This window comes from Mobula hypostoma, chromosome 27 (assembly GCF_963921235.1).
Source record: "Mobula hypostoma chromosome 27, sMobHyp1.1, whole genome shotgun sequence".
Lineage (NCBI taxonomy): Eukaryota > Metazoa > Chordata > Chondrichthyes > Myliobatiformes > Myliobatidae > Mobula > Mobula hypostoma.
The window spans coordinates 39,239,278-39,258,460 of record NC_086123.1 but is presented as its reverse complement, the minus strand read 5'-3'; the positions used below and the strand labels follow the sequence as shown (position 1 = coordinate 39,258,460).

General features: G+C 46.8%; 1 protein-coding gene across 1 annotated transcript in view; it reads right to left on the bottom strand.

Annotated features, from left to right (window-relative positions):
- slc7a4 (solute carrier family 7 member 4) overlaps window positions 1–19,183 on the bottom strand; it is a 305,139-nt gene that overhangs the window by 29,034 nt on the left and 256,922 nt on the right. The window contains exon 2 of the mRNA XM_063034328.1: window positions 6,182–7,310. Within this exon, the coding sequence (XP_062890398.1) occupies window positions 6,182–7,163 (982 nt within the window). The 5' untranslated portion in view covers window positions 7,164–7,310. The remainder of the gene's footprint in view (window positions 1–6,181; window positions 7,311–19,183) is intronic.

Here is a 19,183-nt window from a genome sequence, read left to right as displayed (position 1 = left end):
ATTGCTTGAACCATAGGGCTTGGGAGGTAGAACCACAGCGGGAATATTTGGAGGCAGGGAGTATAATGATAACTGCCGCTGTCATCAGCTTGTGAGAACCAGCCGTATGTTCCCATCTAATGAGTGATGTAGAGTATGCCACGGGGTGAGAGCTCAGCAGACCTGTTGTGCAGTGGTAGACAGAGATCGGTCAAACGGTGTGGCCCAAGGGGGCCCAAAGCCCAACGCCTGCTCAAAAGGAGGACTTTTAAGGAGGGAAGAGAAGCAGGGAGGTTTGGCGACAGGCTGGTACTACTGGTTGGCAGCTGGTATGCGAGCCAGCATTTGTTGCATTTGCAATGTTACAAGGGGGTCCTTCCAAAAATCAGCCATTTAACGGATAAACTACAGTAAACCAAACCAAACCCCCCTTCCAAAGTGTTGCACAACCATCAAGCACCCATTCACACTATCCCTACATTAATCCCCATGCTTTAATTTAAAAAAAATATAAAGATTAATAAGGGATAAAATATCTAGGAGAGAGATGAGGAGAGATTTCTTAACATAGAAACATGGAAAACCTACAGCATAATATAGGACCTTCGGCCCACAAAGTTGTGCTGAACATGTCCCTACCTTCCCTATAGCCCTCTATTTTTCTAAGCTCCATGTATCTAACCAAAAGTCTCTTAAAAGACCCTATCGTATCTGCCTCCACCACCGTTGCCGGCAGCCCATTCCATGCACTCACCACTCTCAGAGTAAAAAACTTACTCCTGACATCTCCTCTGTACCTTAAACCTGTGTCCTCTTGTGGCAACCATTTCAGCCCTGGGAAAAAACCCCAGACTATCCACATGATCAATGCTTCTCATCATCTTATACACCTCTATCAGGTCACCTCTCATCCTCTATCGCGCCAAGGAGAAAAGGCTGAGTTCACTCAACCTATTCTCATAAGGCATGCTCCCCAATCCAGGCAACATCCTTGTAAATCTCCCCTGCACCCTTTCTATGGTTTCCACATCCTTCCTCCAGTGAGGCGACCTGAACTGAGCACAGTACTCCAAGTCGAGTTTGACCGCTCAGCTCCTAAATTCAATTCCACGATTGATGAAGGCCAATAAACAGTACGCCTTCTTAACCAGAGTCAACCTGTGCAGCTGCTTTGAGCGTCCTATGGACTCAGACCCCAAGATCCCTCTGATCCTCCACACTGTCAAGAGTCTTACCATTAATACTATATTCTGCCATCATATTTGACCTACCAAAATGAACCACTTCACACTTATCTGAGTTGAACTGCATCTGCCACTTCTCAGCCCAGTTTTGCATCCTATCAATGTCCCACTGTAACCTCTGACAGCCCTCCACACTATCCGCAACACTTCCAACCTTTGTGTCATCAGCAAATTTACTAACCCATCCCTCCACTTCCTCATCCAGGTCATATATAAAAATCACGAAGAGTAAAGGTCCCAGAACAGATCCCTGAGGCACTCCACTGGTGACCGACCTCCATGCAGAATATGACCCATCTACAACCACTCTTTGCCTTCTGTGGGCAAGCCAGTTCTGAATACCTAAAGCAAAGTCCCCTTGGATCCCATGCCTCCTTACTTTCTCAATAAGCCTTGCATGGGGCACCTTATCAAATGCCTTGCTGAAATCCATATATACTACATCTACTGCTCTTCCTTCATCAATGTGTTTAGTCACATCCTCAAAAAATTCAATCAGGCCCTTAACAAAGCCATGCTGATTATTTCTAACCATATTATACCTCTCCAAATGTTCATAAATCCTGCCTCTCAGGATCTTTTCCATCAACTTACCAACCACAGAAGTAAGACTCACTGGTCTATAATTTCCTAGGCTATATCTACTCCCTTTCTTGAATAAGGGAACAGCATCCGCAACCCTCCAATCCTCCAGAACCTCTCCCATCCCCATTGGTGATGCAAAGATCATCGCCAGAGGCTCAGCAATCTGCTCCCTTGCCTCCCACAGTAGCCTGCGGTACATCTTATCTGGCCCCGGTGACTTATCCAACTTACACACATCAAAGTTGCTGGTGAACGCAGCAGGCCAGGCAGCATCTCTAGGAAGAGGTACAGTTGACGTTTCGGGCCGAGACTCTTCATCAGCACTAACTGAAGGAAGATCTAGTAAGAGATTTGAGAGGGGGAGGGGGAGATCCAAAATGATAGGAGAAGACAGGAGGGGAAGGGATGGAGCCAAGAGCTGGACAGGTGATTGGCAAAAGGGATTAAGCAGGATCTCCCAGTGGCCACACATTTTAATTCCACATCCCATTCCCATTCTGATATGTCTATCCACGGTCTCCTCTACTGTAAAGATGAAGCCACACTCAGGTTGGAGGAACAACACCTTATATTCCGTCTGGGTAGCCTCCAACCTGATGGCATGAACATCGACTTCTCTAACTTCTGCTAATGCCCCACCTCTCCCTTGTACCCCATCCGTTATTTATTTATATACACACATTCTTTCTCTCTCTCCTTCTTCTGCCTCTGTCCCTCTCACTATACCCCTTGCCCATCCTCTGGGTTTTCCCCCCTCCCCCTTTTCCTTCTCCCTGGGCCTTCTGTCCCATGATCCTCTCATATCCCTTTTGCCAATCAACTGTCCAGCTCTTGGCTCCATCCCTCCCCCTCCTGTCTTCTCCTATCATTTTGGATCTCCCCCTCCCCCTCCAACTTTCAAATCTCTTACTCTTCCTTCAGTTAGTCCTGACAAAGGGTCTCAGCCTGAAACGTCGACTGTACCTCTTCCTAGAGATGCTGCCTGGCCTGCTGCATTCACCAGCAACTTTGATGTGTGTTGCTTGAATTTCCAGCATCTGCAGAATTCCTGTTGTTTGACTTATCCAACTTGATGCTTTCCAAAAGCTCCAGCACATCCTCTTTCTTAATATCTATATGCTCAAGCTTTTTAGTCTGCTGCAAGTCATCACTACAATCACCAAGATCCTTTTCCATAGTGAATACTGAAGTAAAGTATTCATTAAGTACCTCTGCTATTTCCTCTGGTTCCATACATACTTTCCCACTGTCACACTTGATTGGTCCTATTTCTTTCACATCTTATCCTCTTGCTCTTCACATACTTGTAAAAATGCCTTGGGGTTTTGCTTAATCCTGCCCACCAAGGCCTTCTCATGGCCCTTTCTGGCTCTCCTAATTTCCTTCTTAAGCTCCTTCCTGTTAGCCTTATAATCTTCTCGATCTCTAACATTACCTAGCAGTCTGAACCTTTTGTAAGCTTTTCTTCTTGACTAGATTTATTCCACCGTTTGTACACCACGGTTCCTGTACTCTACCATAACTTCCCTGTCTCATTGGAACGTACCCATGCAGACCTCCACACAAATATCCCCTGAACATTTCCCACATTTCTTCCCTACTTTTCCCTGAGAACATGTGTTTCCAATTTAAGGCTCCAATTTCCTGCCTGATAGTCTCATACTCCAACTAAATGCTTTTCTAACTTGTCTGTTCCTATCTCTCTCCAATGCTATTGTAAAGGAGATAGAATTATGATCACTATCTCCAAGATGCTCCCCCACTGAGAGACCTGACACCTGACCAGGTTCATTTCCCAATACCAAATCAAGTACAGCCTCTCCTCTTGTAGGCTTATCTACATATTGTGTCAAGAAACCTTCCTGAACACACCTAACAAACTCCACCCCATCTAAACCTCTTGCTCTAGGGAAATGTCAATCAATATTCGGGAAATTAAAATCTCCCATCATGACAACTCTGTTACTATTATACCTTTCCAGGATCTGTTTCCCTATCTGCTCCTCAATATCCCTGTTGCTATTGGGCAGCCTGTAAAAAACACTCAGTAAAGTTATTGACCCCTTCCTGTTCCTAACCTCCACCCCCAGAGACTCCATAGACAATCTCTCCATGATGTCCACCTTTTCTGCAGCCGTGACACTATCTCTGATCAACAGTGCCTCGCCCCACCTCTTTTGCCTCCTTCCCTGTCCTTTCTGAAACATCTAAAACCCAGCACTTGAAGTAACCATTCGTGTTCCTGAGCCATCCAAGTCTCTGTAATGGCCACCACTGATCTACTCTCTAAGCTCATCCACTTTGTTCACAACACTCCTTGCATTAAAATAGACGCTTCTCGAACTATCGGTCTGAGCGCGTCCCTTCTCTATCACCTGCCTATCCTCCCTTTCGCACTGTCTGCAAGCTTTCTCTTTTTGTGAGGCAACCGCCTCTTCCCCGGTCTCTTCAGTTCGGTTCCCACCCCACAATAATTCTAGTTTAAACTCCCCCCAGTAGCCTTAGCAAACCTCCCTGCCAGGATATCGGTCCCCCTGGGATTCAAGTGTAACCCGTCCTTTTTGTACAGGTCACATCTGCCCCAAAAGAGGTCCCAATGATCCAGAAATCTGAACCCCTGCCCCCTGCTCCAATCCCTCAGCCACACCTCATTCTATTCCCATTCTCACTGTCGCGTGGCACAGGCAGTAATTCCGAGATTACTACCTTTGCGGTCCTGCTTCTCAACTTCCCTCCTACCTCTCTGTGCTCTTTTTTCATGACCTCTTCCCTTTTCATCTGCCAGAGGTCAGCCTTTGGAGTTCTGTGATGACACACTCTCCAAAACTTGAAGCTCAGTACATACAATACATACGTAGCAGCCTCTTTGATCGGCAGCCCATCCACAGTCATTCACTCACCCCACCACCAATGTACAATAGATTGTATCAGCTGCAGGAGACACTGCAATAACTCACCAAAACTCCTTAGACAGCCCTGTGCAAACTCAATCTCTACCACTTAGAAAGAGAAGGGTACACCAATACTTGGAAACTGATTCTGACATGAAGATGTAGTGCTGTTCATTCACCACAACTGGGTCAAAATCCTGGAGCTCTGTCCCTAACAGCACCATGGATATACCCACAATCAAAAACTGTAGTAGTTCAAGAAAGCAGTACAGCACAGCTTCACAAGGGCAATTAAGTGCTGACTTCTCCTCCCTTTTTTCCATTTCTGCTATTCTCTAGCGCCCTGGGGAATGCCTTGAATGAATACAAAAGAAATTCTCCATCCCAGATGACCGAATAACCTCAAGTATTGAGGATATTTGCTTTGAGAATGAGAATAGTGCTGGGAAATAGTGTTAAAGTAAAAGACCCAGGAATTACAATTCAAAGGGTAGCTACCAATCAAGATATGAAGGAAACACAAGAGACTGCAGGTGCTGGGATATGGAGCAAGAAAATAAAGGAAAAGCAGACTTTTCTCATTCTGGGCGACAAATTTCCCTCTGAATCACAGGAGTAGCTGAGTAGCTCCTTATAATTTCTAAATCTTGGTCTTTCATCACAGTTTCTTAACTAGAAAGAAAAGCACTAGATCCTTTTTATTAAAAGAAATAAAATGTTTAGTTCTCCAATGATTTGATGGTAAGTCAGAGGTGGGTACCAAGATGGTTTACCCTTTCAGAGAGTAATGAGCATTTAATTACAAATTTCATAAATGGGATGTCAAGATTATTATTTGATGGTATAATCGCTTTACAACACCGCTGTCTGTAAGGAGTTTTGTACCTTCCAGTGACTGCCAGCGTTTCCTCCTGGTGCTCTGGTTTCCTCCCACATATGGTAGGGTTAGGGTTAGTAAGTTGTAGGCATGTTATGCTGGCGCTGGAACCCGTCAAAATCCTCCATGATACAAATGACGCATTTGACTGTATGTTTTGATATTTCAATGTACATGTGACAAATAATGTTATTCTTTTAAAAATCTTCAATCTTTCTAATTATACGGACTATAATTTATTGGATGAGAGATGACTTGATGGAAGTGCCTTTTACCCAGAGAAGATATAGCTGATACTAGAGGACACACTTGCAGGTGATTGCAGGAAAGTTTAAGGGGACGTCAAAAGTAGGCTTTCTTTTTACACACGGAATGTGGGTGCATGGAGTGTACAACCAATACTGGTGGTAGAAGCAGATACATTAGGGACTCCTAGATAGCCACATGGATGAACGAAAAATAGAGGGCAATGTGGGAGGGAAGGGCTGGATTGATCTTGGTTTAGGTTAAAAGGTTGGCATAACATTATGGGCCAAAGGGGCTGTACTTTTCTACTCTGTTCTATGAACTTTCCCTCCAAAAAAAAAAAGGTCCCCCACTCTTACCGCAAATGGAACCAACAGCCACGATGAATCCAGCCCAGGAGTATCCTCGTCTGTAGAAGGCATCAGAGAGGGCAGAGTCCGGATTCACTGAGTGCCAGGGAACCATCAGGGTGAGCACTGTGGATACGAAGATGTAGGCCATGGTGGCCAGGCCAAGGGAGATGGCTGTTGCTATGGGGACAGATTTTTGGGGGTTGCGAGCCTCTTCACTGGAGGCTGCAATGACATCAAAGCCCACAAAGGCAAAGAAGCAGGTTGCTGTGCCAGCCATGATTCCTGAAAACCCAAAGGGAGCGAAGCCACCATGCTTGGCGCTGTAGTTTGCTGGATCTGCCAGTATGAAACCAAATATCAGGATGAAGAGAATCACTCCCAAACTTGTGGCTGCAAAAAAATGGTTCAGCCATGAGGACACTTTGGCCCCACAGGTGACAAATGCTGTGGCAACCAGCAGTATCCCTGCAGCCAGCAAGTCGGGGTTGGGGGCAAGGAAGGGTACGTTCCATGTGGCAATGTACATTTCGGTGAAGTTCCGTATCTTGTGGTTGAAGATGGAATCCAGGTAGCCACTCCAGGCCCGTGCCACTGCAGCTCCACCAATCATGTATTCCAGAATGATGTTCCAACCAATCATGAAGGCCCAGATTTCGCCAACAGAGACATAGGTGAACATATAAGCCGAGCCTGTCTTAGGCACACGGGACCCAAACTCTGCATAGCAAAGGGCAGCCAGCAGCGACGCAAAACCTGCAAAGATGAAGGAAATGATGACAGCAGGGCCGGCAACGTCCTTGGCAACCGTGCCAGTGAGAACGTAAAGGCCGGAGCCAACCATACCACCAATGCCAAGCATGGTCAAGTCCAGAGTAGACAGGCACCTATTCAGAGCTGTCTCCATCATATTCTCCTCCAAGGTTTTCACTCTGTTTAGCTTCTGGCAGAACCGAGCCAGGCAGTTTCCACTGAGCAACCTGCTCACCATTGTTGTTTCCTGACTGCGTCCAAAATACTTTGGTTAAAACTTAGGGCCGGTCAACAGAGGAGGCAGAGTCTTCACCTATCCACGTTTCAGCTTTTGGCAGGATGCAGTGGAAGATATCTCGTTCCTGGAACTGGAGAGTGAACAGACCTGTGAACCCACAGAGAAAACAAACGTGTCAGCTGCTGATCACTTCCCCTGTAGCAGACTAGAATAAATTTAATTAATGTATTAATTTTATTTTATTTTATTTGCAGTTACATCTTAGTAACAGGCCCTTCTTTGGAATGTGGGAGGAATCCAGAGCACATGGAGGAAACCCCACAGTCGTGTGATACTGTACAGACAGCAGCACGAATTGAACCCAGTAACTGAGACTTGAAGTGTTATGCTAACTGCTACACTATCACACCACCTTCTTGTGCTACTTTCTTTATTCTGATAAACTTGCGTTCAAAGAATGTGGAGACTTTGAAGAGGTTACAGAAGAGGTTTACCAATATGGTGCCTGGATTAGAGGCATTGTCCAATAGAGTGAGATTGGAAAAACTAGGGAGACTAGCAAAAACTGAGGGGAGACTTGATCACAGCTTAGTCCAGCAATTGTTCCATAGAAATTTCGTAGTGTTTTTATAGATATACTGTGGAGAGCAGTGGCTATACTTCACTAGGGGTTTGAGCAGATTTGGTATAACACCAAAGACTCTAGTAATGTACCATTGAGTGCATGCTAATTGGTTGCATCAGCATTTGGTCTGGAGGAGCCAATGACAGGTTTGGAAAAAGCAGCAGACAGTCATAAGGACTGTGGACCTTTTCAGACTTATGGATTTTATATGCTGTGTTCTTTCACTTGTTCCTTTCTGTTTTGCTGTGCAAAGGAAGGGGGTTTGGGAGTTGATGTTCTTGTTACATTCTGGTAGTTTTTTGTTTGTGCAGGGAAGCGGATGTTTGGGGGTCGATGATTTTGTTGCATTTTGTGTGGGGGAGCAGTGTTTAACGGGCTGTCGAAGTTCTTGTTCTGTTTTGTGCAAAGGGAGAGGGTTTGGGGGTTGATGATCAGGATGCCATTCATTTTTGTGTCGGGGGGTAGTGGTTGAGTCTGATGTTTCTGAACGGATTTCATTTCTTTCTTTGTTTCATGGCTATCTGGAGAAGACGAATCTCAGAGTTGTAAATGGACACCTCCTTTGAAGAAGGTGGCATCCAACATTAACGACCCTCACTATCCAGTGCATACCTTCTTCTCTTAACTATCTTAGGAGAGGAGGTACAGTAGCCTGAAGTCACACACTCAACAGCTTAGGAACAGCTTCTTCCCCTCTCCCATCAGATTTCTGAATGGTCTATGAACCCATGAACACAGTCTCACTCTTTTTACTCTCTTTCGTAATACCGAAGAACAAGATTTATACCACTGACATACATTGTGAAACTCATGTCAAAGAAGATACAAAAGCCTGAAAGCATGTACCACCCCTTCTCAAAGACAGCTCCTGTCCACTGAACATCCCCGAGCATGTGAAGATGGACGGTTGACCACCCAGTCATCCTTGCACTTCACTGTCTACACTGCACTCTCTTTGTAGCTGTAACACATGACTGCATTCTATTATTGTTTTTCCTGATACTACCTCAATACACCACTGTAACCAAATATGGATGTTACATAGAAGTTTCTCACTGAACTCTATTTATTATTTATTAAGAAATACAGAATTGTAACGTGCCCTAAGGACCCAGCAGCCACAACCCACTTAACAACATCAGTGTGACCAATTATCTTAATAACATGGAATGTGGGACGAAACCAGAATACAGGGAGGAACCCCACAGAGTCACAGGGAGAGCGTACAAACTCCTTACAGACGGAGTCACAGGGAGACCGTGCAAACTCCTTACAGACAGAGTCACAGGGAGACCGTACAAACTCCATACAGACAGAGTCATAGGGACAGCGTACAAACTCCTTACAGACGGAGTCACAGGGAGAAGGTAAAAACTCCTTACAGACAGAGTCACAGGGAGACCGTACAAACTCCTTACAGACGGAGTCACAGGGAGATCGTACAAACTCCTTACAGACAGAGTCATAGGGACACCCTACAAACTCCTTACAGACGGAGTCACAGGGAGACCGTGCAAACTCCTTACAGACAGAGTCACAGGGAGATCGTACAAACTCCTTACAGACAGAGTCACAGGGAGAGCGTACAAACTCCTTACAGACGGAGTCACAGGGAGACCGTGCAAACTCCTTACAGACGGAGTCACAGGGAGATCGTACAAACTCCTTACAGACAGAGTCACAGGGAGATCGTACAAACTCCTTACAGACGGAGTACCAGGGAGATCGTACAAACTCCTTACAAACAGGGTCACAGGGAGACCAAACTTCTTACAGACAGAATCACAGGGAGAGCGTATAAATTCCTTATAGAGAGAGTCACAGGGAGACCGTACAAACTCCTCACAGAGTGACAGGGAGACCGTACAAACTGCTTGCAGACAGAGTCACATGGAGACCATACAATCTCCCTGCAGACAGATTCACAGGGAGACCAAAGTCCTTACAGACAGTGTCACAGGAGGCCATACTCCTGACGTACAGAGACACAGGGAGACCAATCTCCTTACAGACAGAGTGACAGGGAGAGTGTACAAAATCCTCACTGACTGAGTCACAGGGAGACCAAACTCATTACAGATAGTGTCACAGAGAGACCGTACAAACTCCTTACAGAGTCACAGGGAGACGGTACAAACTGCTTACAGACATAGTCACAGGGAGACAAAACACCTTACAGACAGAGTCACAGGTACACCGTAGAAACTCCTTGCAGTCAGTGTCACAGGGAGACCGTACAAACTCCTTACAGACAGAGTTACTGGGAGGCCGTACAAACTCCTTACACACAGAGTTACAGGGAGACCGTAGAAACTCCTTACAGAGAGAGTCACAGGGAGACGGTAAAAGCTCCTTAGAGACAGAGTCACAGGGAGACCGCACAAACTCCTTTCAGGCAGAGTCACAGGGAGACCAAACCCGTTACAGACAGATTCACAGGGAGGCCGTACAAACTCCTTGCAGAATCACATGGCACCATACAAAACTCCTTACAGAGCCACAGGGAGACCAAACTCCTTGTAGACAGAGTCACAGGGAGAACGTAGAAACGCCTTACAGGCAGAATCACAAGGAGAGCGTACAAACTCCTTACAGACAAAGTCACAGGGAGACAAACCTCCTTACAGAGAGAGTCACAGGGAGACTGCACAAATTCCTTACAGAGACACAGGGAGACAAATCTCCTTACAGACAGAGTCACGGGGAGACCGTACAAACTCCTTGCAGACAGAGTCACACGGAGACTGTACAAACTCCCTGCAGACAGATTCACAGGGAAACCGAACTCCTTACTGACAGAGTCACAGGGAGACCAAACTCCTTACAGATAGTGTCACAGAGAGACCGTACAAACTCCTTACAGAGTCACAGAGAGACGGTAAAAACTCCTTACAGACAGAGTCACAGGGAGAACAAACTTGTTACAGAGTCACAGGGAGATCGCACAATCTCCTTTCAGGCAGAGTCACAGGGAGACCAAACTCGTTACAGAGTCACAGGGAGACCGCACAAACTCCTTTCAGGCAGAGTCACAGGGAGACCGTACAAACTCCTTACAGAGAGAGTCACAAGGAGATGGTAAAAACTCCTCTCAGGCAGAGTCACAGGGAGACCAAACACGTTACAGAGTCACAGGTAGACCGTAGAAACCCCTTATAGACAGACACACATGGACACCGTACAACCTCCCTGCAGACAGAGTCACACAGACACCGTACAAACTCCTTCCAGACAGCATCACAGGGAAAGCATACAAACTCCTTACAAACACAGTCAGAGGGAGACCAAACCCCCGACAGACAGAGTCACAGGGAAACCAAAAACTTTACAGACAGTTTCACAGGGAGACCGTACAAACTGATTACAGACAGAGTCACAGGGAGACTGTACAAACTCCTTACAGAGTCGTGGGGAGACCAAACGCCTGACAGAGTCACAGGAAGGGCGTACAAACCCCTTACAGACAGAGTCACGAAGAGACCATACAAACTGCTTACAGACAGAGGCACGGGGACAGCAGGACAGCATACAAACTCCTTACAGACAGAGACACGGGGAGACCGTACAAACTCTTTACAGCCAGAGTCTCGGGGAGACCGTACAAATTGCTTACAGACAGAGTCACAGGGAGGCCGTAGAAACTCCTTACAGAGTCACAAGAGCGTAGAAACTCATTTGAGACAGAACACAGGGAGACCATGGAAACTCCGTACAGACAGAGTCACAGAGAGGCCGTATAAACTGCTTACAGAGAGAGTCACATGGAGACCGTACAAACTCTCTGCAGACAGATTCACAGTAAAACCGAACTGCTTACCGACAGAGTCACAGAGAGACCAAAGTCCTTACAGACAGAGTCACAGGGAGACTGTACAAACTCCTTACAGACAGAGACACAGAGAGACCGCATAAACTCCTTTCAGGCAGAGTCAGAGGGAGACCAAAGTCGTCACAGACAGAGTCACAGAGAGACCGTACAAACTCCTTACAGACAGAGACACAGGGAGACCGCATAAACTCCTTTCAGGCAAGACACAAGGAGATCAAACACGTTTTAGAAAGAGTCACAGGGAGACCGTACAAACTCCTTACAGACAGAGTCACAGGGAGACCGTACAAAATCCTTGCAGAGTCACATGGCACCGTAGAAAACTTCTTACAGAGGCACAGGGAGACCAAACTCCTTACAGACAAAGTCACAGGGAGAACTGACAAACTTCTTGCAGACAGAGTCACAGGGAGAACGTAGAAACGCCTTACAGGCAGAATTACAAGGAGAGCGTACAAACTCCTTACAGACAGAATGACAGGGAGACAAAACTCCGTCCAGAGTCACAGGACGACCAAAATCCTTACAGACAAAGTCACAGGGAGACAAAACTCCTTACAGAATCACAAAGCGACCAACCTCATTACAGACAGCGTCACAGGGAGACCGTACAAACTCCTTAAGAACAGAGTCACAGGTACACCGTAGAAACTCCTTACAGACAGAAATCACAAGGAGAGCGTAGAAACTCTTTTGAGACAGAACACAGGGGACTGTAGGAACTCCGTACAGACAGAGTCACAGGGAGACCATATAAACTGCTTACAGACAAAGTCACAGGGAGACCAAACTCCTTACAGACAGAGTCACAGGGAGACAAAAGTTCTTACAGGAAATGAAACAGGGAGACCGTACAAACTCCTTACAGAGAGAGTCACAGGGAGACGGTAAAAACTCCTTACAGACAGAGTCACAAGGAGACCATACAAACTCCTTACAGAGAGAGTCACAGGGAGATGGTAAAAACTCCTTACAGACAGAGTCACAGGGAGACCGCACGAACTCCTTTCAGGCAGAGTCACAGGGAGACCAAACTCCTTAGAGACAGAGTCACAGGTAGACCAAACTCGTTACAGACAGAGTCACAGGGAGAGCAGACAATCTCCATACAGACAGAGTCACAGGGAGGCCGTACAAACTACTTGCATAGTCACATGGTGACCATACAAAACTCCTTACAGAGCCACAGGGAGACCAAAGTCATTACAGACAGAGTCACAGGGAGACGGTAAAAACTCCTTACAGACAAAGTCACAGGGAGACCGTACAAACTCCTTACATATAGAGTGACAAGGAGACCAAACCCCTTACACACACAGTCCCAAGGTGAGTACAAACTCGTTACAGAGTCACAGGTAGACCGTAGAAACCCCTTATAGACAGACACACATGGACACCGTACAACCTCCCTGCAGACAGAGTCACACAGACACCGTACAAACTCCTTCCAGACAGCATCACAGGGAAAGCATACAAACTCCTTACAAACACAGTCAGAGGGAGACCAAACCCCCGACAGACAGAGTCACAGGGAAACCAAACACTTTACAGACAGTTTCACAGGAAGACCGTACAAACTAATTACAGACAGAGTCACAGGGAGACTGTACAAACTCCTTACAGAGTCATGGGGAGACCAAACGCCTGACAGAGTCACAGGAAGGGCGTACAAACCCCTTACAGACAGAGTCACGAAGAGACCATACAAACTGCTTACAGACAGAGGCACGGGGACAGCAGGACAGCATACAAACTCCTTACAGACAGAGACACGGGGAGACCGTACAAACTCTTTACAGCCAGAGTCTCGGGGAGACCGTACAAATTGCTTACAGACAGAGTCACAGGGAGGCCGTAGAAACTCCTTACAGAGTCACAAGAGCGTAGAAACTCATTTGAGACAGAACACAGGGAGACCATGGAAACTCCGTACAGACAGAGTCACAGAGAGGCCGTATAAACTGCTTACAGAGAGAGTCACATGGAGACCGTACAAACTCTCTGCAGACAGATTCACAGTAAAACCGAACTGCTTACCGACAGAGTCACAGAGAGACCAAAGTCCTTACAGACAGAGTCACAGGGAGACTGTACAAACTCCTTACAGACAGAGACACAGAGAGACCGCATAAACTCCTTTCAGGCAGAGTCAGAGGGAGACCAAAGTCGTCACAGACAGAGTCACAGGGAGACTGTACAAACTCCTTACAGACAGAGACACAGGGAGACCGCATAAACTCCTTTCAGGCAAGACACAAGGAGATCAAACTCGTTTTAGAAAGAGTCACAGGGAGACCGTACAAACTCCTTACAGACAGAGTCACAGGGAGACCGTACAAAATCCTTGCAGAGTCACATGGCACCGTAGAAAACTTCTTACAGAGGCACAGGGAGACCAAACTCCTTACAGACAAAGTCACAGGGAGAACTGACAAACTTCTTGCAGACAGAGTCACAGGGAGAACGTAGAAACGCCTTACAGGCAGAATTACAAGGAGAGCGTACAAACTCCTTACAGACAGAATGACAGGGAGACAAAACTCCGTCCAGAGTCACAGGACGACCAAAATCCTTACAGACAAAGTCACAGGGAGACAAAACTCCTTACAGAATCACAAAGCGACCAACCTCATTACAGACAGCGTCACAGGGAGACCGTACAAACTCCTTAAGAACAGAGTCACAGGTACACCGTAGAAACTCCTTACAGACAGAAATCACAAGGAGAGCGTAGAAACTCTTTTGAGACAGAACACAGGGGACTGTAGGAACTCCGTACAGACAGAGTCACAGGGAGACCATATAAACTGCTTACAGACAAAGTCACAGGGAGACCAAACTCCTTACAGACAGAGTCACAGGGAGACAAAAGTTCTTACAGGAAATGAAACAGGGAGACCGTACAAACTCCTTACAGAGAGAGTCACAGGGAGACGGTAAAAACTCCTTACAGACAGAGTCACAAGGAGACCATACAAACTCCTTACAGAGAGAGTCACAGGGAGATGGTAAAAACTCCTTACAGACAGAGTCACAGGGAGACCGCACGAACTCCTTTCAGGCAGAGTCACAGGGAGACCAAACTCCTTAGAGACAGAGTCACAGGTAGACCAAACTCGTTACAGACAGAGTCACAGGGAGAGCAGACAATCTCCATACAGACAGAGTCACAGGGAGGCCGTACAAACTACTTGCATAGTCACATGGTGACCGTACAAAACTCCTTACAGAGCCACAGGGAGACCAAAGTCATTACAGACAGAGTCACAGGGAGACGGTAAAAACTCCTTACAGACAAAGTCACAGGGAGACCGTACAAACTCCTTACATATAGAGTGACAAGGAGACCAAACCCCTTACACACACAGTCCCAAGGTGAGTACAAACTCGTTACAGAGTCACAGGTAGACCGTAGAAACCCCTTATAGACAGACACACATGGACACCGTACAACCTCCCTGCAGACAGAGTCACACAGACACCGTACAAACTCCTTCCAGACAGCATCACAGGGAAAGCATACAAACTCCTTACAAACACAGTCAGAGGGAGACCAAACCCCCGACAGACAGAGTCACAGGGAAACCAAACACTTTACAGACAGTTTCACAGGAAGACCGTACAAACTAATTACAGACAGAGTCACAGGGAGACTGTACAAACTCCTTACAGAGTCATGGGGAGACCAAACGCCTGACAGAGTCACAGGAAGGGCGTACAAACCCCTTACAGACAGAGTCACGAAGAGACCATACAAACTACTTACAGACAGAGGCACGGGGACAGCAGGACAGCATACAAACTCCTTACAGACAGAGACACAGGGAGACCGTACAAACTCTTTACAGCCAGAGTCTCGGGGAGACCGTACAAATTGCTTACAGACAGAGTCACAGGGAGGCCGTAGAAACACCTTACAGAGTCACAAGAGCGTAGAAACTCATTTGAGTCAGAACACAGGGAGACCATGGAAACTCCGTACAGACAGAGTCACAGAGAGGCCGTATAAACTGCTTACAGAGAGAGTCACATGGAGACCGTACAAACTCTCTGCAGATAGATTCACAGTAAAACCGAACTCCTTACAGACAGAGTCACAGGGAAACAATACAAACTCCTTGCACACAGAGTCACACGGAGACCGTACAAACTCCCTGCAGACAGAATCACAGGGAAACCAAACTGCTTACCGACAGAGTCACAGAGAGACCAAAGTCCTTACAGACAGAGTCACAGGGAGACTGTACAAACTCCTTACAGACAGAGTCACAGAGAGACTGCACAAACTCCTTACAGACAGTGACACAGGGAGACCATACTCCTTACAGACAGAGTCACAGAGAGACCGTACAAACTCCTTACAGAGAGAGTCATAGGGAGACGGTAAAAGCTCCTTACAGACAGAGACACAGGGAGACCGCATAAACTCCTTTCAGGCAAGACACAAGGAGATCAAACTCGTTTTAGAAAGAGTCACAGGGAGACCGTACAAACTCCTTACAGACAGAGTCACAGGGAGACCGTACAAAATCCTTGCAGAGTCACATGGCACCGTAGAAAACTTCTTACAGAGGCACAGGGAGACTAAACTCCTTACAGACAAAGTCACAGGGAGAAGGTAGAAACGCCTTACAGGCAGAATTACAAGGAGAGCGTACAAACTCCTTACAGACAGAATGACAGGGAGACAAAACTCCTTACAGAGTCACAGGACGACCAAACTCCTTACAGAAAAAGTCACAGGGAGACAAAACTCCTTACAGAATCACAAAGCGACCAACCTCATTACAGACAGCGTCACAGGGAGACCGTACAAACTCCTTAAGAACAGAGTCACAGGTACACCGTAGAAACTCCTTACAGACAGAAATCACAAGGAGAGCGTAGAAACTCTTTTGAGACAGAACACAGGGAGACCGTAGGAACTCCGTACAGACAGAGTCACAGGGAGGCCATATAAACTGCTTACAGACAAAGTCACAGGGAGACCAAACTCCTTACAGACAGAGTCACAGGGAGACAAAAGTTCTTACAGGGAATGAAACAGGGAGACCGTACAAACTCCTTACAGAGAGAGTCACAGGGAGACGGTAAAAACTCCTTACAGACAGAGTCACAGGGAGACCGCACGAACTCCTTTCAGGCAGAGTCACAGGGAGACCAAACTCCTTAGAGACAGAGTCACAGGTAGACCAAACTCGTTACAGACAGAGTCACAGGGAGAGCAGACAATCTCCATACAGACAGAGTCACGGGGAGACGATACAAACTCCTTACAGACAAAGTCACAGGGAGACCAAACTCCTTACAGACAGAGTCACAGGGAGATCGTACAAACTGCTTACAGACAGAGTCACGGGGAGACGATACAAACTCCTTACAGACAAAGTCACAGGGAGACCAAACTCCTTACAGACAGAGTCACAGGGAGACTGTACAGACTCCTTACAGAGAGAGTCACAGGGAGACCAAACTCCTTACAGACAGAGTCACAGGGAGAACTGACAAACTCCTTGCAGACAGAGTCACAGGGAGAAGGTAGAAACGCCTTACAGGCAGAATTACAAGGAGAGCGTACAAACTCCTTACAGACAGAGTGACAGGAAGACAAAACTCCTTACAGAGTCACAGGCCGACCAAACTCCTTACAGACAGAGTCACAGGGAGACGGTACAAACTGCTTACAGACAGATTCACGGGGAGACGATACAAACTCCTTACAGACAAAGTCACAGGGAGACCAAACTCCTTACAGACAGAGTCACAGGGAGAACTGACAAACTCCTTGCAGACAGAGTCACAGGGAGAAGGTAGAAACGCCTTACAGGCAGAATTACAAGGAGAGCGTACAAACTCCTTACAGACAGAGTGACAGGAAGACAAAACTCCTTACAGAGTCACAGGCCGACCAAACTCCTTACAGACAGAGTCACAGGGAGACGGTACAAACTGCTTACAGACAGATTCACGGGGAGACGATACAAACTCCTTACAGACAAAGTCACAGGGAGACCAAACTCCTTACAGACAGAGTCACAGGGAGACTGTACAGACTCCTTACAGACAGAGTCACAGGGAGACCAAACTCCTTACAGACAGAGTCACAGGGAGAGCGTACAATCTCGTTACAGACAGTGTCACAGGGAGACTGCACGAACTCCTTCCATGCAGAGTCACAGGGAGACCGTAGAAACTCCTTACAGAGTCACAAGGAGAGCGTAGAAACTCATTTGAGACAGAACACAGGGAGACAGTAGAAACTCCGTACAGACAGAGTCACAGGGAGGCCGTATAAACTGCTTACAGACAGAGTCACATGGAGACCGTACAAACTCCCTGCAGACAGATTCACAGGGAAACCGAACTCCTTACAGAGTGACGGGGTAACGGTACAAACTCCTTGCAGACAGAGTCACACGGAGGCTGTACAAACTCCATGCAGACAGATTCACAGGGAAACCAAACTCCTTACCGACAGAGTCACAGAGAGACCGCACAAACACCTTACAGACAGTAACACAGGGAGACCATACTCCTTACAGACAGAGTCACAGGGAGACCATACAAACTCCTTACAGACAGAGTCACAGAGAGACCGTACAAACTCCTTACAGAGAGAGTCACAGGGAGACGGTAAAAGCTCCTTACAGACAGAGTTACAGGGAGACCGTACAAACTGCTTACAGACAGAGTCACGGGGAGACGATACAAACTCCTTACAGACAAAGTCACAGGGAGACCAAACTCCTTACAGAGAGAGTCACAGGGAGACGGTAAAAGCTCCTTACAGACAGAGTTACAGGGAGACCACACAAACTCCTTTCAGGCAGAGACACAAGGAGACCGTACAAACTCCTTACACAGAGAGTCACAGGGAGACGGTAAAAACTCCTTACAGGCAGAGTCACAGGGAGACCGTACAAACTGCTTACAGACAGAGTCACAGGGAGACCATACAAACTCCTTAAGAACAGAGTCATAGGTAAACCGTAGAAACTCCTTACAGTCACAAGGAGAGCGTAGAAACTCTTTTGAGACAGAACACAGGGAGACCGTAGAAACTCTGTACAGACAGAGTCACAGGGAGACTGCACAAACTCCTTTCAGGCAGAGTCACAGGGAGACCAAACTCCTTACAGACAGAGTCACAGTGAGGCCGTACAAACTCCTTGCAGAGTCACATGGCAACCGTACAAAACTCCTTACAGACAGAGTCACAGGAAGACCGTACAAACTGCTTATGAGCAGAGTCACAGGTACACCGTAGAAACTCCTTACAGACAGAGTCACAAGTAGAGCGTAGAAACTCCTTTGAGACAGAACACAGGGAGACTGTAGAAATTCCGTACAGACAGAGTCACATGGAGACTGTACAAACTCCTTCCAGGGAGTGTCACATGGAGACCGTAAAACTCCATACAGACAGAGTCACATGGAGACCAAACTCCTTACAGACAGAGTCACAGGGAGACCATACAAATTCCTTACAGACAAAGTCACAGGGAAAACGAACTCCTTACAAACAGAGTCACAGGAAGACCAAACTCCTTACAGACAGAGTCACAG